The 27,453-nt window shown below is 47.3% G+C and overlaps 1 protein-coding gene across 1 annotated transcript in view; it reads right to left on the reverse strand.

Annotated features, from left to right (window-relative positions):
- Window positions 1–27,453, reverse strand: part of CCDC191 (coiled-coil domain containing 191) — a 299,595-nt gene that overhangs the window by 170,894 nt on the left and 101,248 nt on the right. Inside the window, exon 5 of the mRNA XM_069635893.1 lies at window positions 700–878. Within this exon, the coding sequence (XP_069491994.1) occupies window positions 700–878 (179 nt within the window). The remainder of the gene's footprint in view (window positions 1–699; window positions 879–27,453) is intronic.

Here is a 27,453-nt window from a genome sequence, read left to right on the forward strand (position 1 = left end):
CTGAATTGCAAATTATAAATGTGCAGCCTCATACATTTCCATTCCTAAACTAGCCACCTTTCAACTACTGCCCTATAGGTGCCAACTTGCATTCGGGTTCTTGTAGCAAGTGTGTGAAATCAGACCATATCCACAAACCACATGGTCCTTTCATTAAGTTTATAATCAATCAACTGACGGTCAGCACATCAATAGCCTATTATTGTTTTCCTCAAGGCAGGAAATGCTTCTTTACAAACAGAATTTGCACAATAAAACAAAAATGTATAGGTATCATGTGTTAGACTTTGCTTCCATTGGTCTGGTATGTATAAGAAAATCTTCATGCGATCTTCAAGCTTTGTCAGTTATGACAAAAAAAGGCATAATTATGTCCCCACAGTTCTCCGACAGGAAATGTACATGGTTCACACAATTATACTATGATTAACACATGCAAATGTACTCTCGCCTGAAACATGACTAGCAGACCCCACTGTCTAAGGTTGCGTGTTGGAAACACAGGAAGAACAGATATGTATAATGTGGCAGCGTGAAATCAGGTCTAACATTCTGGACTCCGGGCTTGATGCTGTAACCACCAGACTATAACTCTCTTCCCTGAAAAAGATTCAAGGTAGCAGCAGACACAGATGCCCACCAATGCCCTACTGTCACCCCAGATTGCCTCCCAGCCATGCAGTCATCCCTAATGATCACCTGTTGATGTCTTAGCTCCATGGTCAGCTTGGGATCTTTCGGTCTCTTCTTTCTCTGATCTTCTCCAATCCCCAGGTCCTCCAGTATCCCAGAGTCCACCACTTCCTTCTGCAGGAGTCGCTGCATGTAATCCTGGACGGTGGTGCTTTCCACCTCCTGCTCTAGATACCCGCACAGGTCTGAAAGACAAAACCAGTGCTGAAGGATTTGCTTTGAAAATGCAAAGCGTTCACAGAACAGTCTCTGACAGAGGGACATGTTTAAATCCATTCAGCAAATGGTAATCCCATACCATAAATGGGCAAACTCTCCAATAGAAGTGAGCATAGATGTTTAAAAGGGCTAATCATTTAATTTGATTTAATATAGCATTCCACGCTGGTGAGAGTGCAATCCACTGTGCTTTGCTGTACATTCCCAGTTATTAATGCACAGCATGGATCATTGGGTAAATGGGAGTTTTACGAAATTCTAAGAACCCCCTCCCTCCGGCACATACCCCAAACCACCCCCACACTCCCTTTGCCAACCTGGACCATGCATTCTTGCAGCCACAAGAGCAGGACACAGTAGAAATAAAAGTGATCCTGTGGCCAGACCAGAATACAGTAAAGATGATGAGTTGACCTGTGGAGGGGAGGATATGTGAGGGGAAAAGTAGGTGGCTCTGTTACTATAAAGTTTGTAAGGCGAAAATTCAGCAGGCAGGGAGAGCAGTGGGAACAGATAGTATTTTGACAGTAACAATTATAGGTCTTAGTAGGGTCAAGACAAAGCTGCGCCTCTCCTGGAAGAGCCAGTTAGAGGGCATGGTAGCACTCATATATGCCCACTGGATGGGTTTGGTGCTTTTGGCCATTCCACTAGTTGTTGTTGGTGGGCATGGGCAGGATGCAATATCCATTTTAAGTCATAGATATCGGGTGGGGTTCAGGTAAGATACTTGGGAAAGGGCAGGTCTTGGACTCTGCCTAATGCACTTGTTGCGGTCGAGTTGGGTAAGTGTAAAGGTAATCTGTTTATGCGGCTAGCAGGAGCTATTCAGAGGAGACCCGGAGTCCTGAGGTGAGCAACTAGACTGTGCCTGCTGAATTAAGGAAAGCGAGCAGTGCGTGCTTCCTTCGGCTTCTGGAGTGAGTGTTGGGGCATGCCGTTTGAGAAGTACTTTGTCATGAGATTGCAGGAGTAGATTATTTGTTTTCCTTGGATACGTCCTATTTCAGCTGCTCCGGGACAAGGACCTGCATTTTGGCAAAGGTATGGTGGAGATTCCCCAACTCCTATACAGAACTTATGCACTGGGTGCACATTCAACCTCCCCTCAAGTACACCGCACCATTCAAATAAATTGGCTCGCACCCAATCAGGGATGGTTTCCACATTCAAATCGCTGTGGAAAAACACTACGGAAGAGGATTCAGCATGAATCCCAGACACACATTTAGATATCTGACCAGATTTGGCCCTGGATGCCCTGAGCTTCCAACTTGGATTCTCAGGAAGACCGTGTCCATAGATGGCGCACTATTATTTCCTTGCTTATCCGGGTAAACAGTCTCGTTTTGGTGTCCCACTGAACTTCTATTTTTTTTTAAATATATCTTTTATTGCAATTCTTTCTTTTTTGAAACCATAAACATAACAAAAGATCAAAACAGACATTTTCTGAGGTCTTACACATTCTCGCAGGCGAGGGCTGTATTTACTCACCACAGTTTCCTCTTATTTTATCTAAAACAACCCTCCCCCTGCATCCTCCACGTTATTTCAATATACCAAAAAGACTGAGGTCATTTTCTCGGATAGTCATCTCCTCTATCAAGACACACAGGGGGTGACTTACACAAGAAACAGGAGACCTCCTCAAGCACCTCCACACACACACACATTGTGCCCAACATTAGGACACTCCTCTGATCCTCTACATCCCATCTCTTCAGCGCATCTGAGAGTTTTCTTTGGCGGTCCCCTCAACCTCCATGGGGAGGCAATTGGCTCTTTTATGTAATTAACTTGCATCGAGAAGAAGGCAATTTCTGAGGTGCAGGAAGTGAGGCCAAGTTTTTTTTAGTGTGTCTCTAGGAAGGCCCACCATTAGATGAGTTTCACAAGCATGAAAACCTCCCATAGCTTCCGTAACCACCATGTTTTGGTTGGGTGCATGGGGGAATTCCACTTTTGTGCCACAGCCAGTCTGCAGCACCTATCAATGCCTCCCCACATCTTTGGGAGCCTGTAGTGCTCGTATTCTTTGGAAGTGGGGGGTGCTGAAAAATACAGTATGGGGTTCCTTCCATAGTAAATCTCTGGTTATTTCTTTTATCCAGCTAAGGCGCTCTGACTAATATATCTCTATGACTACGCAGTCCCACCACATGTGCTAATACGTTCCCATGTATCCACACCTTATTGGGCACATCTGTGAGCTCCCTAAAAACCTACTGGATATGTTAACAGGGTCACAGCGCCAACTGTGGAGCAGCATAAAGTTTTGTAGCGAGCGTCGATACATTTCCCGCCCCTGATTCCTTTCCGAATGTGCTCATAATGGTCCCTTCGCGCGGGCACATCCAAACAGGATTACTTTATATAGTCTCAATATAATCCCCTTTCTAGTTGTGGCCTTGTCCCATATATTCTCTACATTTGTTAGTCCCCTCCTAACCTTATTCTCCCACTTGGCCTCTAAGATTGTCCCCTTGATTCGTAGATCTTGAAACACCCCCAGTTTGATGTCCCCCAACATTTCTTGTATATCGTCGTACATCCCCAAAATTTCCACACGCTGAAGAATTGGCCTACCCTTTCGACCCCTGAATCAGACCAAAAGTGTGCCGATGGCCCTTCAATTGTGCCCAGATCTATTGTGTAATTCCAAACCGAGCTCATTGGGAAGCGTCAAGGGGGAAAGTTGTTTGTTATGGGAACCCTTCTTCCGCATGTCCCATAAAATCCCCAATATGAGGTGGCTTATTACTCTTTCTGGAATCGCCTTCCTCAGGGATCAGAGCAAATCCCTTACTTTTTCGGGTACGCCACACAATCTTTTTGATATGCCCAATATGTCCAAAAGTCGTCCCTTATGTGTTCTAAGAAGATCCTTAATTGCGCTGCCTTATAATATGCACGCAGATCAGGGAGGGAAAATCCTCCCTTCTCCTTTGGCATGGTGAGACCTCTACTGTTGATCCTGGTTTTCTTGCGCCCCATATAAATCTGGAGATTTCATGTTACAGTTCTCTAAAAAAGTTGTCCGGGACCTTCACCGGTAGCATTGTGGATAGCAACAACAACCTGGGCAACACATTAATCTTAACAGAAGTCATTCTTGCAAGCCAGAACACAGTTAAATTGTTCAATTTCTGCAAGTCATACTTACGTAGGGGTGTTCCTCCAGGTTTTCTTTGTATTTATGCAACATTGCTCTATATTAATACCGTAGGCATCTATACTTTTACTGAGCCCAGTCCCTTCTCCCGCAACCGGGAATATATATGATTTGGTATGATTCAGTTCAGTTAGTCTGACGTATTCATCCAGTTCCTTCAAGACGTACGTCATGGACGTCCCTGGTTTAGTCGGGTAAAGGAGAATATCATCCACAAATAGCGATAGTTTGAACTGGATATCATCAATTGGGAAACCCTCAATTCTTAGGTTCTGCCGGATTGCCACCACCAGAGGCTCGATCACAAAGGCAAATAGGAGTGGAGAAAGGGGGCAGCTGTGCCTTGTTCCCCTACCCAATTGGAATTCAGAGGATTCTATTCCATTTACCCTTACCGTAGCCATCGGTCTTTCATCATGGCCCTTGTCCATGCTTTCAATTAGGCCCTAATCCCGCTTTCTCTAGAACATTGTGAAGAAATTACCTTTCCACCTGGTCAAATGCTTTGTCAGCATCTAGAGCAGTGGGGATGGCCGAAAGGTGGGATAAAGGGGAGATTGAGATGCAATGATTTCCTCTTGAAAGAACTTGTGGTAGCCAGGATAATTGGAGATAAAATATTGCAGTACTTGGATACTAATGACAATGGCCAAGTGAATGCTCCTATACTGTGGAAAGGGTTGAAAGCGATAGAGGATTTATAATCCACACGGTGACAAGAGATGGCAGGGTAGCTCTGGGTGCAAAACTGAGTAAATAAAAAAGAACAAAGCAATATTGAGGGAATAGAATGCAAGTTGAGATTTCTTACACAAAAATATTAGAGAAGGGGGAGGAGGCGGACAGGTTACTGGCTTATCGTCTACGATCTCAACAAAGTTCAAGAGTGGTGGGCCAGCTGCAATATGCGAGCTGTAAAGTGGTACCGGATAGAAAGCGGATAGAGGAAGAATTAAACATATATTACGAAACGCTACATTTCTTCTAAAACTGAAAACAAGAAACATGCAAGATTAGGGTCAACATAGTCGAAAACACAAATAAAAGAAACATAGAGCCTCATTATAACTCAGGCGGTCCGGAAATAACAGTGGCGGTAAACCCGCCGCCACCGTTGTTTCCGGACCGCCTGATCCCGACTCCTGCAGGCGGGAGGTGATGTTCCCGCCAGGTCTGACCTGGCGGGTTTAACACCGCCCGCCTGCAGGCGGCCGAGGAAACACCGGCAGCATTACGAGATGCTGTCGGTATTTCCATGATCCCCATTCCCATCGAGTCCCATAGGACTCGATGGGAATGGGGATTAACACCATTCCGCCTCCGTGATTCCCGGAAAACCGGGGTTGTAATGCCCCGGTAATTCCGGGAATCATGGAGGCGGAATGGTAATACGAGTCCGGCGGTAACCAGGCGGTTTTACCGCCGCGGTTACCGCCGGACTCGTAATGAGGCCCATAGTGACTTTCATATTCCCTCTGTGCATTTAACCATCTAACCATTATCTTGGGAATAGGAACCTTAGTCAATGACAAACATGAGCACAAGACCATAGTTGATCCCTACCTCCAGTAATGCCAGTTCAGGAATGAAACAGTCTGAGGATTAGTTATATCTCCCGCTAGGAAGGGGCGGCAACGCAGAGTCTCCCCTTCTCTGCATTCCCAGAACGTCTTTCCAAATAGCTCTATGTTCTTATTTCCTCCGCCTCATTTTATTCTATATTCCAACTCACACCCTTTATGTCCCTCTCTCCCTTTTCTATACATTTCTTCCCTCCTTTCTATCCCCCCTGTCTCCACCTCTCCCGTATTCATTTTTTTCATTTTTCCCACTCCCTTTTCCCCCTTCCCTTTCCTGTTTCCCCCTCCTTTTCCTCCTCTTTTTTTCTCCCCATCTCTATTTTCCATTTCTGATCCCTTCCTTCCACTCCCCTCATTTTCATCTATCGTATTCTCCCTCTTCTTACTTTTCCATTTTCCCTTCCGCCACCCTCTCAGCAGCATCACTTCTTTGGAGATGGAGGCTCCCTTTGGACGATCCGACCCTGCTGTTTCTCTCCTCTGCTCCCCATCTCCTCTGGTCCCCTTTACCCCCGGTTGGCCAGTTCTTTAGTCACTCTTTGTATGTCTTCTTCGGGGACCAATCTGCAGGCCCCACTCCAACTCTAATGGCAACGGAAACTGGCATCCCCACCGAGACGTGGCATCAAGGTCTCTCAGCCATTGGGTCAGTTCTCTACACAGCTTACGCTTCATGAGTGTGTGTATTGAGAGGTCTTGGAAGATAGCCATCTTCGAGTTCTTAAAATCAATTTTTTGCGCCATTCCTGTCTTTGTTAAGGTTTTTGGCTATCTCTGACTGAGTAATAGTGGAATCTACCCATAACCGCTCCGGGTCGTCCCATACCAGCACATCCTCCCATGTCTGCTCTACCCAGAGTGACCTGCAGACTACCGTCATCTGCGAAGAGTGTATTGATGATCTCCTGGATCGTGTTCTTCAGGTCCTTAGTTGACTCCTTTTCCTGTTCCGGGATCCAAAAGAAGTGAAGTTTGCACCGCCTCTCTGGGTTTTCAATGTTATCCATCTTAGGGCGTTATTCCTCCTCTCTCATTTAAAGCTCTGAGATCCTTACATTGCGCTGCGTCTCTAGAATGTCCACTAATGACTGGTTTGTCTCTAGGCCTTGTACCCGGTCTTCCACAGCATCAACTATTTCCTTCAGCTGGTCCAGTCGAAGACCTACTTTGGCTCACATCCCTCTCATTTCCTCCAGTTTTGACCTTATATCCCCTCTTGTGGCAGTATGCTTGTCATCTTCAGGGTCTCGTGCGGGGGAACTCAGAGTCAACTTCCCTCGAACATCCTCCCTTTGATATTTTTGGAGGGCCATCTTCCAGCTCATCCAGTTTGCCACCCTGTTGTCCAATACCCCCCTTTTGTTTTTTTACTTTTTTCTTCCTTCCTCCCTTTTTTCCCCTCACAGTTTTCCTTTCCTTCTCTCTTTATTCCCTTCTCTATGTTGATTCTTTCTTCTTTCCTTTTCCCCTTCTCTTTTTCTTCTTTCTTTCACCTTCCTCTTTTCCTTCTCCCATTATCTTTTTCTCATAGCCTCTCCTCGGGAAGCACACACCTGCGCTTTTACCAGATGTTCTTCCCATTAGCGTCTTCTTCCTCTTTGCCCGACCTATGTCTGTATTCCTTCTGCTAGCTTTTCTTTTTGGGGAAATGAGATAGGCCCACGGCAGCTGCAAGCCTCTCTTCACTTTCATAAGCCAATGATCCTGGTGTTCCTCTGCTATGGGCCCTCCTCGCACTCTCTGCTGTGTTCTCGCTGCAGTGACCAGTCCTCTCCCTTCAGATCCTGGGTGTACAGACAGGGCCTGTTTTCCCCGTAGCTCATTTCTGCAGTTGTCAATTCTATGTCCCAGGCTTCACTGCGGGTCTCCGCTCCCGGCCTGCACTCAGATGTCAGGGGTAGAGTAGGAGGAGCGGGTCCACTGCACTCCTGTGAGCAGCTCTATGGGGAGGAGAAGGTTGTAGGGGCAGCTCAGTGTTCCACCACACCTCGCCCCCATCCCCTCCTTTTACCTTAATGTGCACCTCTCCAGGCGCTCCATTGCATGACTCTCCGGGGTCGTCTCACTCCCCTCTCAGTCTCCCGGTCACCAGTGGGGGGGAAAGGAATATTTCCTTCCCAAACAGTTCTTTCACTTCACCTTTATTTTTCCCTCGCTTGGGGTGGGAGGGATCAGTTAATTTTATCGTTTTAATCACATAATTTCCCTTCAAATCTCCAGCTCCCAAAGGGACTTACTCAGGGTTTGGAGTGGGTACGACAGCAGAGCCGTTCTAGTGTACTGCCATCTTCCACATGCCCCCTTGCGGTCTCCCACTGGACCTTGAAATACAGGTTGCAATTGTAATGGGGGCCTTCAGTCTTTGTTCCCCTATCACAAAATTTCAGCTGCAGCATGCACCACTCTAAAACCACAAAGGTGCTGCCACCAGCCAATGAGTTAGCACAAGTAGCCGATCAGGCCTTTCTGCTCAGGGAAACATACACCAGGCTACCTTTGGGGCACCCTTACCTTGGAGGAGTCATAGCAACTACCATGAACTCATACATTGAAGTACAAAGTCATTGGGCCTCATTACGAGTCCGGCGGTAACCGCGGCGGTAAAACCGCATGGTTACCGCCGGACTCGTTTTACCATTCCGCCTCCGTGATTCCCGGAATTACCGGGGCATTACAACCCCGGTTTTCCAGGAATCACAGAGGCGGAATGGTGTTAATCCCCATTCCCATCGAGTCCTATGGGACTCGATGGGAATGGGGATCATGGAAACACCGGCAGCATCTCGTAATTCTGCCGGTGTTTCCTCATCCGCCTGCAGGCGGGCGGTGTTAAACCCGCCAGGTCAGACCTGGCGGGAACATCACCTCCCGCCTGCAGGAGTTGGGATCAGGCGGTCCGGAAACAACGGTGGCAGCGGGTTTACCGCCACCGTTATTTCCGGACCGCCTGGGTCATAATGAGGCCCATTGAGTCCCTGTATGTACACAAGTGTTTCTAGGCACGACAAGATAAGGGAGTGAAGACAGAGGGAGGACCAGACAAATGATCTTACTAGGCCTTGTGTCATTCAGATCATGCAAGTGCGATAACGCATAGTGCAGGGGGAGGGAGAAGGGAAAAGTGCCTGGGAGAGGGAAAGGGGACGTGTAATCAGGGCAGAATTGCTCTGAGTAAGTGCAGCAAGGGCAGCACATCACTGGGTAAGTGCAAGGAGGCAGGGGACTGAAGTGTTACAGTTACTGCCCCTAAGTGTGCGGTAGGTCCAGAGGCAGTGCATGGGTGACAGGCAGTGGAGAAGCCTGTTACCAGGTGAGACTCTGAGGGTAGCCAGGTCACCAGTCCGTGCAGCCGACAGGTAGGTCAGCATGGGAGAGAGAAAGCAGGGGCGAAAAATAAGGTCTTGAGCTGCTTCCGGAACTTCAAGTGGTCCAGCACAAGTTTGAGAGGGGCAGGTAGGCCATTCCAGAGGGAGGCACCTGCAGAGGCAAGATATCCACCTCAGAGAGTTAGAGGTGGCTGAGCGAAGTGCTCGAGAAGGAGGGTGTTTTGGAAGAGAGAGTTGGATGTAGTGCGGGCCCAAGCACCAGAAAGCCTTGTGGATGATGCAGAGAGTCTTGAACTTGATCCTTGCAGCCACTGGGAGCCAGTCCTGGGCTTGGGACCAAGGATAATTCTTGCAGTCCTGTTCTGGATTAGTTGCAGAGGGAGGAGAGTAGAGGAAGGCAGATTGAGAAAGAGGCTATTGCAGTAGTCCAGCCTAGAGAGAACCAGGGCTCTGGTGACAGTGAACTTCTGGGAGAATCACTAGAATGAAAAGGTCAGTGAACTGTGGGGGGAAAGTACTGGGGGGCTCACTGTGAGTCACAGTTTAGGATGGTGATCTGAACATTGTCAGATACTTCTAAAACACAAGGAACAAAGCAATGAAGCAACGTGCAAGCAGTCAGAAAGAATCATTGAAAAACATGCTTTTTCCCCTCAGGATTGGGTTGCTGATTTAGTTGACACTCTGGTGGCTGTAAGTGATATCCCACAGGCAAGTGGACTTCATTCCGTTTCCTGTATCCCATGGGGTTTGCATTAGTGATCAACACTCACATGACGGGCCATCTGGATTAGCATGTCGAGGTGGGAGTCCAGAGCTGGGGTGGCAACAATAAGTGGCTGCTGGAAGATAAGCAGAAGCAGAACTAGAGTATTGTCCAATGGCAAGTTCTGCCGCCCTGGTCACACACGATTCCTGGTTGCGAGGACAAACTATGATCAGCTCTCCAGCCCTTGTGAAGGTCTGCCATTTTTCTGCTGGCTCCTGCTGGATTCCTGGATGCCGCTCCTGTGTATTTCTGGCACGAGTTTGAAAAGTCTGGACATGCCCTCTTTTCAGCCCACCCATGGGCCACGGACTTTACTTAACACAATTTCCTAGGCAAGCCCATGCTTGCCTAGGATAAGTCTGGGCACAACGGTCTGCTGCCTAGACTGAAGACGCTGTCTACTATACTCCTTTTCACGCTTTACTAAATACTATAATGTCTTCAGCATGTTCATGTCCTTTTTGTCCATCACAGCTGACTTCCTCGTTTGCAGAACGCCCATGTTGCCTATTAGCTGGGGCTCTGTTTTATTCCATCTTAGTGCTGCTACCCTCATTACATGTTTGCTCTGATATTTAGTTTATTCATACTCCTGCTGCTATGCCTAGCCCAATTGCCACGTGTTGGACTTGCCTGAGGCACTTTCTTTAGCTTTCCGTAATTTTTCTAATCTTGTTTTTCCATCATCTGATTCTCATTTTCCTTGCTCGAATGTCGTACTCTGGAACGCTAAGTTGTTTTCTAAAAAATAAATCACATTCTATTCTTGATATGTTTCTGCATTTTAACTTGCACTTTATGTGCATCATTGAGACTTGGCTATCTTCTTCAAATTCTGCTATCCCTGCATCTTTGTTCACTTCAGACACTGCTTTTACACACACACCTCGCCCTTCTAGCCGTGGTGGAGGCACCAGCATTCTTTATTGGCCAAACTCCACGTTTAATTCTATTTCTCATACGCTTCCTATTTTTTGTTCTTTTGAATACTCTCTTTCTACTTTTTCTAATGCCTGACCAGTGACTTTTCTGTTAATCTATCAGCCTCCTGGTCCTCTTACCACTTTTTGTGATAATATTGACATATTACTTAGTGCAGTTTTACCTTGCTCAAATTCTTTTATACACCTAGCCGATTGTAATCTTAATCTTTCCTCCACTCATACTTCTACTCCATTTGTAGCTATTATTGATTCGTATTTCTCAGCTCTTGCTACTCCTCCAACTCATGTTTCTGGTTCCTGTCTGGATCTTATTTTTACTTCACCTTTGACTACTTCTACGGTCTCTGTTCATCCTGTTTATTCTTCTGACACGCAGCGGCTTTTCTTTTCAATTTCTTTCCTTATTCCTACCACTCACTCGTCTCCCTCTGCATCCACGCTTTCTTAAATTCATCGCGATCTTCATGCTTTTAACACTCCTCTTTGTGAATCGTCTTGCATCTCTATACTTCTATCTCATTCAGCTTTTCTTGCCCTTTCAATGGATGTAGCTGGCTAGGTCCACTCAACTTCTATTTCATTGTCTCTTGATGCATTATACCCGGTCTCTTAATTTTCTCCTTTCGCAAGCCTTCTCAGAGCCTTGGATCTCCCCTTAGCTTTGCTCGATGCGAAGAGCCCTCAGTTGCCTTGACCGGCATTGGCACAAGTCCCGCTCTGACGTTGACCTTATTATTCTCTTCTTATCAGCGCTCTTAATACTCAGACCTCCTGCATTCTCAATCTTGTTATCCTCAACGGCTTTTCCAATCGTGTTCTCATCTTCTGTCTCCTCTGTCTCCTAACTATTCTCTTCAGTCAACGCTCACACCTCTTGACTTTTCTCTTCATGTGGCTATTTCTCCTACTTCCCATCTTTCTTCCCATTCTTCTCCTCCTCTTTCTTCATCTATGGCTATTTCGCCCTTCTCCCCTCTCTCTAATTCCGATACTTTTTGCTCCTTTCAAGGGCTCATCCTACTGTCTCTCCTAAAGATTATTTTCCCTCTTCTCTTATTCCAAAAATCTATCTTTCTCTTAATTCGGATCTTAGTAGTCTCTTTAATATTTCTCTTGCTACCCCTACTTTTCCTCCCTCATTTAAACATGCTATTATCCTTCCTATTCTGAAAAAAAGATCCATCTTTACTCTCTCGTTTTTGGACTATTTCTCGTCTTCCTTACCTTTCTAAGCTATTGGAACATCTAGTCTACTCTCAGGTTTCTTCCTTTGTCACGTTATACTCTAGTCTTCCTCGCTTTCAGTCTGGGTTTCGACCCCTTCACTCTACTGAAACTGCTCTTATCTCGGTCTTTGATTCACTGCTCTCAACTTGCTATTCTAAACAAATACTCTTCTATTCTCATACTTTTGGATCGATCCGCTGCCTTTGACATGGTAAACAACACACTACTTTTACAGTCTCTTTCCACATGTGGGTTCTCTGGTTCCACTTACTTGGTCTCATGGACCGGAGCTCGCTCTGATGCCTCTCCTCTCTCCCATGGCGTTCCACAGGGGTCTGTCCTTGGACCTTTTCTTTTCTCCCTCTACACTTCTCCAATGGCCAATATTATTTCTTCCGTTGGGTTGTTTCATCCCTTCTATGCTGACCAAACTCTTTATCTTTTCTCTTCCTTCACATCTACTATTCACACCATACATTTTGGCCTGTCTCTCTGCTATTATAACCTGAATGTCTGATCACTTTCTTGTTTTTAATGCTTCTAAAACTGAAGTTCTTTGATTCCCAACTTGTAGCATTCCTCCTCCTGCTTCTCCCACATTTGTCCTGTTTCCACCCTCCCGCCTTCCTATCTCTCTTACTGTCCGTAAACGGTTCCATGTAATGCCCTGCAAAAATGTCGCCTGGCAAAAAAGTCACCAAAATATGGCCTTTTTTTTGCAGGGACATTATTACATTGAACATGCGGGGACAACCTTGCAACCCTCAAAACTTTCTTTTTCAAGGGGAACGGGGAACACCCCCTTGCCCCTTGACCCCATAAATATGGTCACCATATATAAAAATGATAGCAGCCATATCGACAAACAACGCTAGAAGTACCTGGGACTTACTTAACGACAGAGAGCACAATCAATCTGCCGTAGGTATTAATCAGGTTTCAGAAGACAAATGGTTCGAACACTACACTACTCTTTATGAAGCGGAAAGTGGGGGAAAAGCAATTACAGAGATCTCGGACTCAACTCCGTGGGCCTTGAACTTTGATAAGGATGATATCCGAACCCTGATAAAAAAACTTAGTACCTCAAGAGCAGCCGGCCCAGACGGCATTTCCAACAAATTACTAAAAGAAAATTGTGAGGACTGGACGGAGCTAATATACACATTATTTCAACAAATCATGAAAACCAAACAAATACCAGCTACATGGACGGAGGCTTATATAGTACCCATATATAAGAAGGGTGATCGCGAAAACCCTAAGAATTACAGGCCCATAGCACTCCTAGACTCAATTGGCAAGCTATTTGCGTCACTACTTCTGAGAGATCTAAAAAAATGGGCCACCGAGGCAAAAATTCTGGATGAAAGACAAACAGCCTTTGTAAGTGGAGTTGGCACTGCCTTGAATCTGTTTTTGATCAACTTGTTGAAGGCAAAAACATTAGCCGGGAAAAAAAAACTCTATCTTGCATTTATTGACCTCGAACAAGCCTTCGATGGAATCAACAGAGAGCTCCTGTGGTTAAAAATGAGAAATTGGGGATGCCCTAAGGATCTACTTGAAGCTATCAAAACATTGTATACCGACACCTCAATTCAAGTCCAAATTACAAGCAATGGGGGACTTTCGAGGAGGATTAAAACCTATAGAGGAATCAAGCAGGGCTGTGCTGTAGCCCCATTCCTTTTTGTCCTATACATGGCAGATATGAACATAGCTCAGGAGAAGATTCGTGCATTTCCACCGACAATAAATGGAAAAGAAATACCTTGGATGCTGTACGCTGATGATGCGGTATTCATCGACCAAACACCAATAGGTCTACAACGACGGATCGAATCCTTTAACAACTACTTAAAAGAAAATAGCATGAAGATGAATATCAAAAAATCCATGATCTTAACAATGAAATCAAGCAGGGGCAGAAGACAGTCCGGTAAAACAATACGATGGTCATTAGAGAACCAGAATTTAGAAGAAGTGGAAACGACACTCTACCTGGGGATAATGATAAATAAAAACAGCAACGAACAGGCGCACTACTGTCTGATCCGGGAAAAACTAGTGGCTTTAACAAATCAAGGGATTTGCCTACATCGCAGATATGGGAAGTTCTCTTTAATTCCAATTGTAACGTTCTACAAGCAAAAAGTGCTGGCGGTCATCACTTACGGCACGGAAGCACTCGTAGCCCTTAGATGGGAGGTTTGGAATCTCTGTGAAGCATATTTTTGGCGGAAAATTTTGCGCCTACCAACCTCATTACCAGTGGAGCTCATTAGAACTGAGCTCAGACTCCAATCAATAAACTCTGTCGTACTCTGGAAAACCTTGTCATTGTATAGAAAGTGCATTTTGGATATACCACCAAAACCATTTGAAATTCTAGCCAAGACGAACATCCGGAATGAAGACAAAATGCTTAATGATTGGAAAAGCAGATGCAAGGCACAGTTGGAACAACTAAATCTGGAAGAGGATACCCTAAAGAATAACCCGGACAAAGCAAAAAGAGTTATTCGGGAAAAGGATTGGGAGGAAACCCAGGAACAAAGATTGAGAAGAAATATATGCCATAACATCATCTGGGAAAAAAAAGGCTTGAATATCCTACCGCCATATCTGTTGAAATTTCCAATTGAACGCTACCGGGATTTGCTGCTGCGTTGCAGACTTAATATTTGGATTAGCAGAGAAGTGAAATGGAAAAGAAGACAAATTGACAGAACAGCTGCATATTGTCGGTTCTGCAAACGGAAGGACCAACTGGAAACGATTAGACATGTTATGTTAATCTGCCCAGCTTTAAAATGCAAAAGAGAGATCTATATGGGAAGTTACACAATAAATATTACTGAGGAGACGGAAGAAAGTTATTGGGAAAGAATCCTCACTGCGGAAAAAATTGGCAAAACTCTAGATGCATTGAAATTTGTTGAGATGTTAAACTTGAATCAAGAGGAACAAGAATCTGATCTGTAAGAGAACGCTACGAGTAGTCCTAGATACTTAAGTACTGAATTACTTTGATTGCCCAAATCTTGAATAAATGAGGTTGTGGATCATAAGAAAATGGAGAGATTAAAACAATGACGGGACAATTATTGCCTGATGACAATTGGATCTGGGGAAATTTTAACAAAGTTTTAACAAAGGAACATTGTTTATTACTAAAGGAATAAGGATGTAATGTTAAAGGTTTAACTATACTTAACCAATAAAACACAAAAAAAAAAAAAAAAAAAATAATGTCGGCACAACCTTTTCCCAGCGACATTATGTATGGCGACCATATATAGGGGGAAAATATTACCGGATACCCCGTAATCTTGGTCTTCATCACAACACTATTCACATTTCTATTACCTCTCACTCCTGTCGATTTGATCTTTTTAACATCTGCAAAGTCAGGTCTTTCCTTACTTTTAGTGCTACTAAACTTCTAATATCTTCTCTTATTTTTTCACTGCTATTGTATTGTTCTGCACTAGTCTTTGGTCTTCCTGTCTCTCGTTTAGCTCCTTTAAAGTCTGTTTTTAACTCTTCTATGCATCTCTGGTACTCCGTTCCTATTTGTGATTCCATCTCTACTTCATTAGCCTCTCTTGGATGGCTACCTTTCCAATCTCGACTGTAATGTAACTTTCTCTGTATTGTATTTAAGTCCTCTATGGTCTTGCTCCTATTTATCTTACATTCTTTGTGTCCCCTCCGGCGTTCTGCGTTCTCAGTCCTACTTCTTATTATCTGTACCTCGTCCGCCTTGTGCGCAATCGCACTTCCGCTCTTTCTCTTTGCTTGCTCCTCTACATTGGAACGCTCTCACCTTTCTCTCTGATCTATTGATTCTTACTCTGCTTTTCGTGCTGCTCTGAAAAGCTTTCTACTTCAGCCTTAATTGTGTAATTCAACATATTTTATTACTGAATGTGTTTATTTGCTGCTTATTGTACTGCTATCCATACTACTCATTATACTGTAAATTGTCATATGTACAGCGCCTTGGTGTAAGGCGCTATATAACAAATAAATACATTCAAATACTTGGAGTGAGACAGGAAGGCTATTTGTATGTTTTGTTAGGCCTGAAAAAGGCAAAACTCTAAAAGAGTCTGAAAGCATTTGGTGCTAAAGACACTCCTGACAATGTGGACAAGGAGGATAGAACTTTTTTACATGTTATTCTGCTTTGTAATACCTATGTGGCCAAACCTTTCACTCCCTTCTAGGTATATGATCTGACAATGTTTCAGAAATGGGTGCAGCTGGAAATGAAAAAAATAAGCCATTTGTACACTGAGTCATTTATTGTGTATAACTATTAGAAGGCAGGAGAAGGTGTCATGTCTGTACCAACATATTTTTTCTTTTGGGAGATGCTTTTTTTATTACTTAAAATGTTCAACATTCAATAAAAGGCTTTGCTCAGGGTACAAAGCATATATCACAATTGCCATTTAAGAAGATAACATACCCCCCGCAAATAAACCCCCCAAAACAAACAAAAGAACAGAGAAGAAAACATATTGCAAAACAAATGCCAATAATATAATGTCTGGGTGTATCAATTAGGTACAAAAGTATCAGTCAATGTGAAATTCTCGACATACTACAAGCAGCAATGTCCGCCTTCTCCAAACGAGCTAACAGATTTTACATTGTAGGGTCGTGAAGAAACAGCGTCTGTGTATTATGCATAATCTACAGTTTCCTAGATGTACCCCTCATGTATAAGCATTTTCATTCTATCTCGTATACATATCTGCAGTCAGGACCAAATGGTCACAGTGGCCCAATCAACTTTTATAGGCACAGCGTTCAAAGGAGAACATTCGAGGCAGGAGATCTTGCTTCAGTTCCCTTCCAGGTGGTTCCCTAGTCTTCAATTTAATCAGGATGGGTGTTTGAGCAGAGAATAGTATGATATGTCTTAGCTTCCTGACCAGGGCATCTCTGTGCCAGTCTTCTACCTCCCCCTCAAATGACATTGATACCAGTGACAGTTCTGGCGAAGCACCCTGAAGGCATGCAATCCTGGAGCGTACCGTCGTCCATAGTGTATTCTGGGACACGTCCAAAACAAATGTCCTTTCATCCCTAGTTGTCCACCCCGCCCCCGCCAACACAGCTGCGTCTTTGTAAGCAGGGTCTGGGTTGGGCTTATGAAAATCCACCATGTTTGCAGTACACATGAAGCTTGGGAGATATCCCTCCCCAGCTTCAATAAATACTGATGCCAGGCGGTGTGCTAACTGCTCAGTTAGCGCTCTGTAAAGATCTATTGGCAGCCCATCTGGGCTTGCCGCTTTTCGGGCGGCTAGGCCAATGATGGCTCTACTAACTTCTGCTTTCATGATCCAAGCAATCAGCAGTAACAAATCATCCGCCATAACCCTAGAGGTTAGAATCTGCTGTAAAAAAAAGATCCCAGCTGGTCCCCATGTAGTATGTATCTGGGGCGCATAAAGCTCTAAATAATATTCTGGGAAGCAGTAATTAATGGCATGCCCCACCAGCAGGTTCCCAAATGTATCTCATATACCTTCAATTATTTGGGCATGTTGTTGCCAATTTAAGGATAAGGCTGTTAGCCTAGGCGGTTTGTCGCCCCCTTTGTAAAATGTTTGAGACAGTTTGGAGAAGACCTTCTGAACCCGCGTAGTGGTAAAGTTTTAAAGTTTGCGTCTATGATTGTGCAACTTAAGTGGGAGAGAGGGGTCATTGGTCCATTTATGCATCCATACCGCATCTGGCAGATCATTAGTCAATTGTCAGGCCGAGCTCCTTCCTCCCCCGACTCCTTACCTGTTGCTTCCGTCTCTCTGTCCTTGGAAGAGGAAGGCCGTTTCTTTGACGACGTGGAAGAATCCTTGGTTGGCTTCTCCTTGGATTTCCTGTCGTGCAAATAAGGTCTCGCTCCCTCGGAGGCCACCTTGACAGGGATTGAGACCTGTCTCAGGGGGCCCCGAGGAGCCAAACCCCAATAATCAGGGAAAAAGCCAGATCAGTGCCAAAAAACCCTGTGTGTGTTCTTTGCGGTCCAAAACGGATTAACAAGAGTAGTATGAACCTTGGAGAGAGCGGGTGGAAACAACGTAAACTCCGAGGTGACAGTAGGCTGTAGAACACCGTGGACTAGGATAGGAATTACGTAAGAGCAACTAGGAAAACAAATAGAAGAAAAGGGAGAAAAAATACAGAACCCACTTACCAGGAACAGCTCGAACCACAAAAGGAATAGAAAAGAATGCAAAGAATCGCGGAGGAGGCGGAGTCAGGAGAAGTAGCCGCTAGTACGAAAGGCGAGAACACCGAAAGGTAAGCAAACACGAGTGGAAACTAGAAACGGCAGAATACCAGAAAGCAAAGAATAACGAGCACAAGAGGGGAAGCGGTCAAAGAGAAGACCGAGTTCACGAGAGAAGAGGAATGAGACTAAGAGGGCTAGAAGCGCACGTATCAGGAAAAGCAGATACAACACACCGGGTGGTGGGCGGAGCTTGGTTATATACACATGACAGCCATGATGGGTGAGGACTAGACCGTGCAATGGTGACGCTACCTAGCGTTACCCTTCCAGTAATGCCAAAGTTTCCACGGTCGAGTCCTGACATCAATTTAATTTCTTGAGCTTTCCACTGCTTGATCTTATATACCCAGCTCGATATGCACTACCCTCTAAGGTAAGCATCCCAACATTTAAATTAATTTAAATCGCCCAGAAGGTTCTCCTCCCAGAAAGATTCCAATCCTTTTATCACTTTCTCCATAAAGTCAGGGTACTGTAATGTCGTCAGTTTAAGTCTCCACGGTGGAGCCTGTATGGGTTCATCTTGGACGGTGATCGTCAGCCTCACGGTCAGATATCGTCATGGGGAGAATGTTGCAGAGATCCACCATATGGAGGACACCAGCTGGGAGTAGCCAGTAGTCCAGTCAAGCATAGCTACGGTGATGGTGCGAGAAATATGTAAAATCTTTCAAGTGAGGGTGTAACGCCCTCTCTACATCGACCGTATGGAGTTCTTCCATAAGGGCCTCCAGTGTCCTATTTGTCCGGGGTATATGTTGGGGCATAGTAGCTTTGGATTGCCTTATCACAGGTCGTATGTCATAGCCACATTCAGGTCCCCACCCACAAGTGGCAACTGTCCCATATGTGCCGCGCATTCTGTGAACACCTGTGTGAAGAACCCTGCATTATCCTCAGTTGGCGCATAAATGTTTCTCAAAGTAAGTTGACGACCGAATAGGATCCCACACACCATCAGGTATCTGCCATCAGGGTCTATCAAAGTATTGAGTACTATGAGGGGGAACACGTTTGTGAACCAGAGATACTCCCCATTTGTGGGGAAACAGCGCATGAAACGCTTGTCACACCCATCCCCTAGAGTCTTGCCTATTCCAATGCACCCAGGTGTATCTCATGCAAGAATAGGATGTTCCCTTGATTATTTCTCATGTAGTTTAACAGCCTGTGTCGTTTGATCAGGTCCCCAGTCCATAAATGTTCAGCGTTACACATGTAATGGTGATCATCTTATAGTAGTATTAGCCTTGTGACAGCCCTTTCTATTCCCAACTGTTTCCTATCATTACCTCCCCACATACATGGGACCGCTGCCAATATCTCTTGGGGCTACGCTGACCTGGTATCATGCGGTTTAAAACTATGAGCAGCAAGGTCCCTGCCTCAGCAGTCACCTTTCCTGTTTCTGAACACATTGTTAATACTTGCATTGATATTATAAACAGTGTGAAAAAGAAAGTACATCCCAAACTCGTAAAACAATGAAAAACAAACCCATGAATCATCTGGCTCCTCCAGTAGGATTCCAATAACAGAACAACACAACCAATATGTATGCCGCAAAGAAGACTCGGATGGGCTCTCCATCGGTATTCCACATTATTTAACCTTCATAGTAATTTAGACCACATCTCTACAGACAGTATAGATGGGCCACTCTACATAGGGACTAATCTAAAATATTCCCGTTTGTCGGTGGAAGGTGCATACAATTTTATCCTAGCCCCTCTTTTTTTTCAACTTGGATCAGTGGCAGCGATAACTCTACATTTAACCAAACATAACAGTATGAAAATCACCCTATGTGACAGGTGTTTTTCATTCCGGCGGGGTCGTTGGGAGAGGTGCAGTTTACAAGCTACCACATTTATTGCCACAAACATCCTCAACCACCCATCCTACAATTGCAAACAAAACCTGCCTCATCTGCAGATAGTCTTGCGTGGATTATGGTGCAGTATCTTTCCTGGGTCTCTTGGGTTTTTGCCCAGCTTTTTGCTAGCGGTTCTGGGCATCAGAGGTGCCCCATCGCTATCGAGATGCCTTCTCATATGTGAGCGGTCTGCTCCCCCTGGATATGCTCTGCAACCGCTGTATCATGTTGTCGCAGGAATTGCCATACCTCATTCGGGGATTCAAATGTGTGCCATTGTTTTTGATATTGGAAACACTACGTTGCCGGGAATTTAGGATAATATCGATATTCCATCCCTTTAAGGACTTCAAACTGATCTATGTGATTCCGTCAAATCCATTTCTTTTTGGTAAAGACATTTCATCACAAATGTATGCAGGGGAGACCACTGCATCCCCTTCCTTGTATCCCCCCCACATTTATCATTACTCTAAATCCCACACCACACATACAAGTACGTTGAAATTTGTTGGGACAAATTCAATGGAATCGAATTCGATGAAATCTACGATGTAAACCATTGTTTGAAGAGTGTGCCATCTTTTTGAATTATACCTTTTGCCCGGAAGGCCTTCATGAATGCCAACTTGTGCTGAAAATTCAATAGTGGTACAGTGATAATTCCCAGCCGTACCCCTTATTGGGTTTGGGGATGGGCGCCCTGACCCGTGTGCTCTTTCTATGACATATGTGCGTAGGTTGATGATTTGCAGTTCTTTTGCCACAGGGCAGTAGAGGAAACCCTCCATGTTGATGCCTTCCAGGTTTCAGGAACTCCTACCACATGAATATTCTTGAATCTAGATTGATTTCCCTGGTCTTATATTCTTGCACCAAATTGTTGAATCTCTTCAATTGCTGTATCCATCTCCGTAGAGAGAGAATCTTGGTCATCCTCCACCAGGCTTATATGCTTTTCATTCTCTGTAGGGCGTTCAGCTTTCAGGTTAATGAGACTATTGATATCCTTCATCTCTCGCATGATATCCTACACCATGGTATTAGTTTCCTGGATAAGCAACAAGTTACGTACCTGATACTGTTGTTCTCCAGCATGGGTCTGGCATGGATTCACATGCTCATGAATATTCCCCATCGTCAGGCTGGGAATCCTCGGTAAAGAAAAAAATCAGTTTCAGTTTTGTTTCTGAACTGTCTTTCTCCTAATAACCAATCACTGGTCTCTGGGTCAAACTGCCCCCAGCCAATGACTGCCCTCTACCAAAGCCCCTCCTCAGGCAGCCATCTTCAGATTTGGTAGCATGTAGAGTGGCAGTAGGACCAAGAGAAGAGCCGCAGAGGGGTAGGCGGGAGGGTTTGCATGTGAATCCATGCCAGACACATGCTGGTTAGTAACTTGTTGTTTCCTAGCATGGGGTCTGGCATGAATTCACATGCTCATGAATACAAGAATATATAGCAGTACCCACTTGCACAACCCCGGGAGGTGGCAAGGCACAACATTAAGCATTTCAACAACTCAACATTAAGCATCTCTTACCTCCTCACCAGGCTCACCTTCAAGCGAATAAGTTGCGCAGCACTGCTTGGCCGACACTGGACTCCTCCCTGGATTCCAGGTCGACGCAGTAGAATCTCGTGAAGGTGTGCGTCGACCACCACGTAGCAGCCCTGCAGATGTCCAGCAGGGGCACACCAGACAGGAACGCCGTAGTTCCAGCGATCGCTCTGGTCGAATAGGCTCTCGGACGGCCAGGCAACAGTCGGTTTGCCAACCGATGACAGTGCGTGATGCATCCGAAGAGCCACCTGGAAATGGAAGCCTTGGAGAGGGCCTTCCCTTAGTTCAAAGGGCCAAAGTTCACAAACAGCTGCGATGTCTCCTGAAAACTCTTTGTGCACATAGAACTTCAGCGCTCTAGCCACATCCAGCGAGTGCAAAGTCCTCTCAAACGGTGACTAAGGTGACGGGAAGAAAACAGGTAACACCAAAGGCTTGTTGAGATGGAAGTTCTACGGCACCATGGGCATGAAGGAGGGGTGCATCCTCAGCACAACCCTCGTCTCGTGGAATGTCTGGTACGGAGGCTTACATGAGAGGGCCTGGATCTCTCCCATTTGTCGTGCAGAGGTGATGGCCACAAGAAATGCCGTCTTCCACGATAGGAATTTCAGAGGCGCTGAATGCAAAGGCTCGAATGGCAGACCCATGAGCCTAGTCAGCACTACACTGAGCTCCCACGCTGGGGCCGGAGCCTTCACCGGCAGGAACGATCAGAAAAGTCCTTTCATGAACTCCTTCACCAGGCGGTGAGACCACAGCGACGACCGTCCCGGAATTCTGGTATAGCTGGAGATAGCCGCCAGATGATTTTTGATGGAGGCATGCGCCAGCCACGCCTTGGCCAACGACAGCAAGTACGGCAGCACTTGAGGGGCCATAATCCGTAGAGGGTTGACCAGACGGTGAACCTCTTCCATTTATGTCCATAGCACTTAAGAGTCGAGGAAGCCCTGGCCTTGCCAAGTACCTCCTTGCAGTTCGCCGGGATATCGTAGCCTCCGAACTCTAATGCTGCAGGAGCCAGGCCTGCAGGTTCAGTGACCGTGCCTCCTTCCCAGGCTAGAAGATTTGCATCCGTCAGAAGCTTGACTGGAGGGGACGCTGACATGTCCAGAAGGTCCGGGTACCATATCTGCCTCGCCCATGCCGGTGTGATGAGGACCATCCTCCACCGGGACCGTCTAAGTGGACTAATGAGTCGCAGAAGCAACAGCAACGGTCGGAACGCACAGAGGAACAGGCCATCCCAGGGGGAAGGAGAATGCATCCCCCATGCTCCCCGGCTGGGGAAACTTGCTGGCGAACCTCCGGCACTTGGTGTTCATCACAAACAGATCAATCTGGCCCATCATCGGAATAGTAGATCAACTTGATCTTGCTGAAGCTCACATTCATGGCAAGAGCGCAGCTCCCTGCTTGGTGAGTCGGCGACGGTGTTCTTCACTCCTGCCAGGTGAAAGTGTACCAGGAACATCCCTTGGGCGACGGCCCAGTGCCACAGATCTTGTGCTTCCCTGGAAAGAGCCGGGGATCTGGTGCCCCCCTGCTTCCGAATGTAGAACATTGTGGTGGTGTTGTCGGTGAAGACCTGTACCATTTTGCCCTGGAGGGACAGAAGGAAGGACCTGAGGGCCCAATACAACGGCCCACAGCTTCAGGACATTGATGTACAGTGACTTCTCATTCGGGAGCCAAAGGCCTTTGCGTGGAGATCTCCGGTGTGCGCGCCCCATCCCTCCAGGGAGGCGTCCGTCGTCACAGTTTCCTGATGCACTGGGGTCTGGAAGTCCATGCCCGCCGCAAGGTGCGCGCAGATGCCTCACCACCGGATCACTCGACGGAAAGTCTCGTTGAGGACGATCTGGTCTTCGAAACTTCCCGTCACTTGCATCCAATGGGCGTCGGGGAACTCCTGCAATGGCCGCATCCACAACCTGCACAGCCCAACGAGGTAGATGCATGACATCATGCCGAGCAGGGACTTGATGGACCTCACCCTGGCAATTTCCATGGTCAACAGCCGTTGTACCTTGCCCAGGATGACTTTTATCCTCTCCTCCAACGGTGAAGCCAGACGCGCCACCGTGTTGAGCCTGGCTCCCAGGAACAGAGCGTCCTGCAATGGCACCAAGCAGGACTTTGCATAGTTTATCGAGAACCCCAGTTCCGTGAGCAGGCGGACAGTCCTCGCTGTGTGTTTAACAGTGAGTTCCCTTGAATTCGCTCGGATGAGCCAATCGTCCGGGTAGGGTTAGACGTGGATCCCCTGCAGGCGCAGCCGCGCCACCACCGGTGCCAGGCACTTGGTGAAGACCCTTGGAGCCGACTTCAAACCGAATGGAAGGGCCTTGAACTGGTAGTGCCACCCCTGGACCACGAAGCACAGAAACATTTGATGCTCCTTGTGTATGGGGATGTGGAAGTAGGCATCCTCCAGGTCCAGCGACGAAAGGAAGTCCCCTTCTTCCAGCTGTCCCAGCACGTGCTGAAGGGTGACCATCCGGAATTTCTGGGATTTTATGTATATGTTGAGGCGGCGGAGATCTAGGATGGGCCGCCAGCTGCCGGTCTTCTTTTGGACGATAAGTACCAGAGCCTCTTCGGAATGAGCTCTATCGTGCCCTTTTTCAGCATTGCTCGTACCTTCCGAAGTAGTTGAGGAATGTGGTTTTCTTTCCTGGCCACAGGTGGAAAACCGGGACACTTACCTTGGAACTCCAGAGTGTGTCCGTGGGCCAGGGCATCCAGCACCCAACGGTCGGTGGAGATGGATTTCCACACGCCGACGAAGTCCGCCAGCTGGCCTCCCACCAGTGTGCTCGAGTGGGGGCCACGACGTCACGGCAGGTTCAGTCCTGCTTCGACAAGGCCTTACCACCTTGGGCCCTTTGGCGACAACGACGATGTCTTCCGGCCTTGCTGCGGCCTCTGTAGGCTTCTTGGGACGAAGAACGGGCTGCTTGATGGTATGAAGAAGAGCTGCCCCCGAATCCTTTGGTGGCACCTTGCGACTTGCCTCCGGCGGACTGAAAGGACAGCTGTCGTTGATGGAGCGTGCCCAAGGCACGGGCCGTCTCAGTGTCTGCCTTGATGGCCTGCAGTGGCTCCTCCACTGCCTTGCCGAACGAGTTGCTCCCATCGAAGGACATGTCTAGTACCCTCGCCTGTACGTCTTGACAGAAGTCGGTGGCCCTGAGCCAACCACGCCGGCGAAGGCAACTGCTGTTGCCCATCTAGCGGAAGCCGGTGTCAGCGATGTCCGTGGCCACCGTGATGGTGTGGTCTGAAGCCACCTCGCCTTCTTGCAAGATTTCAAGGGCCTGTCGTCTGGAAGGAAGTTCAGGAGGGAGGTGATTTTAAACCACAGCTCCCAATTATAGCGGGCCACGATAGCGAGAGCGCTGGCCGCCTTAATTGGCGTCGCCGCCAACGAGATGATCTGACGTCCCATGGTGTCCAGCTTCTTCCCCTCGCCGTTCGCCGGGGAAGTGGAAGTCAACGCTGTCACCCTAGCAGATTTCTGCTTGACCGCCGAGGAGACCACAGAGTCCGGGGACGGCTGTGCTCTGAGGCAAATAAGTGCAGAGTCTGGAACCCGGTACTTCTTCTCATACCTGTCCCTCTTCGCTGCGGCCGAGGATGGGTTCTTCAGGAGGGCCAGCCCTTCGTCCGAGATGTCGTTCAACAGCGGGACCGAGAGCACGATCTTCCTCTTGGCCTCTCGTCGCTGACAAAGAAATCCCTCCTTCTGCTCTTCGGGGCATAGCTGAAAAAGCTCTGAGGCCCTAGCGATCATGGCATGAAAGGAGCCAATTTCGTCAGGAGGAGAAGCCCGGGGTGGGGGCGACGGGTGATCAGCTCTCTGTCTCTGTCTCGTCCCTCGTTGGAGGAGATGGAGGTGAAGGATGGCAGGGCGGGGGTGGCTAGACCCGCCTCCGCTTGGATGGAGCGCTCCCCAACAGTCCAGGTGCTGCTGGATCGTCCGCCAGAGGCAAAGGCATCCTTGTCCTTATTTCTGTGCACACTGTGTGCAAGGCTAGTAAGATGTCCTCCGACCTGTCGTTCGGTGGTGGCAGCGGTTGTGACAGGAGCGTCGGCAGTGGCGTAGTGTCCTCGGGCTCCTTGTCGATCTGCCGTCCCTCGTTGTTTCTCGACGTCCGCCTCGTCGGGGTCCTTCCCGTAGGATCTGACCTCGACTAACCTCTTGTCAAGAACTGCCTTGAGGCCCGAAAGCTTGTCCTCGGAGGACTATCGTGCCCCCCCTTCTTGCCCCCAGGGGCTTCACGGGGGTCTTATCGATGGGCGTGAAAGAGGATTTCGTCTGGCTGGGCAGGGAAACTCTTGGCTTGGGGGCTGTCTCCACTGGGGCCGCCTCCGCGGTCTTCGCCAGGGATGCTACCACTCCCTCAATCAAAGCCTTAGCCTGGTGAATCTGGGCCTTCACGACCTTAGGCGCGTCTGAGGCCTTCTCCGTGGGGGGAGGGCCACTGCCTCGTTCCCCCTTGGCTTTCTCTGTCGGAACCGACCGGGCCTTCTTCCGACGCTTACCCGGGCTGTCCGAATTCCTTTTCGTCGAGCCGGAGCGTTGGCTCGTGGTCGACGGCGTTGGCGATGCTGCGCCCGGCCTGGAAGCCGAGGAGCCCGTACCAACGGGGCTCCCGGTGCCCGCTGACTTGCGGTGCTTTGCCTTATGTTGGGCCCCGTCACCGGCGCGCCCTCAAAGGTCTTAGAAGACTGCTCAGGTTGTCTCTTGGAAGAAGTACGCTGCCGGGGCTCACCTGCCGCCGGACTCTTGGACTCCAGTCAGTCAGCGAGTCTCTTGGGACGGTCATTCATAGTACAGGAGGACATGTCCTTGCAGAATGCACAGGCCTCCTCGACGTGCGATTTATCTGCGTGCAGGCAGTAGAGGCACCGGGAGTGCCCATCCTCCTTGAAGACATTCTGTAGTCCACATCATGGGCAGATCCTAAACAGAGGCGTTGAGTCTCCTTTGTCTTCGGCCATGAACACGAGGGGTAGGCTTCCAAGATCTTCTGGAATCCTCCCAGAAGTAAATTCGCCCTAGAGGGGCGTAGAGTTTTCCAAAACGGGTCCCCGTTAATCGGAAGATGAATCGGTGGAGCTTGAGGCTCAATTTGACTGAAAAAATTAGAGTAAACTCTTTGAAAAAACACAATACTTGAACGTACAGTAAAAATCTTAAGATGGCTGTCTGAGGAGGTGCCTAGATAGAGGGCAGTCATTGGATGGGGGCAGTATGACCCAGAGACCAGAGATTGGTTAATAGGAGAAAGTCAGATCAGAAACGAGACTGAAACAGATGTTTTTCTTTACTGAGGATTCCCAGCCTGACGACGTGGAATATTCATGAGCATGTGAATCCATGCCAGACCACATGTTGGAGAAGTTGGTTTATGGTTTTAATTCCTGCCAATATGATTTGGAGCTGTGAGACTGTGCCTGTGTGTCTGGAGGATCTACATGGGTTCAGGGACCTTGTGCTGTCCCCCTCAGCGTGGGCTGTATCTGCTATGTTTGAGCCCGAAGAGTGGATGGGCATATTTATGAACAAGGACTTATTCCTGCACGGCCCAAATAAGCTCAGCGTCTAGAACTGCACAACCTCCCTGTACTTAAAGGTGATGCACATTATTAATTATTCCACAAATCATCCGTATAGTACAACCAGTCCAAACACCTCAGAGGAGTGCTGTGTCTTACTTTTCCCCCAGGCCTTTGGTCATGGCGCTGTAGCAGG

The sequence above is a fragment of the Ambystoma mexicanum genome, chromosome 7p (genome assembly GCF_040938575.1).
Source record: "Ambystoma mexicanum isolate Mex_15411 chromosome 7p, UKY_AmexF1_1, whole genome shotgun sequence".
Classification (NCBI taxonomy): Eukaryota; Metazoa; Chordata; class Amphibia; order Caudata; family Ambystomatidae; genus Ambystoma; species Ambystoma mexicanum.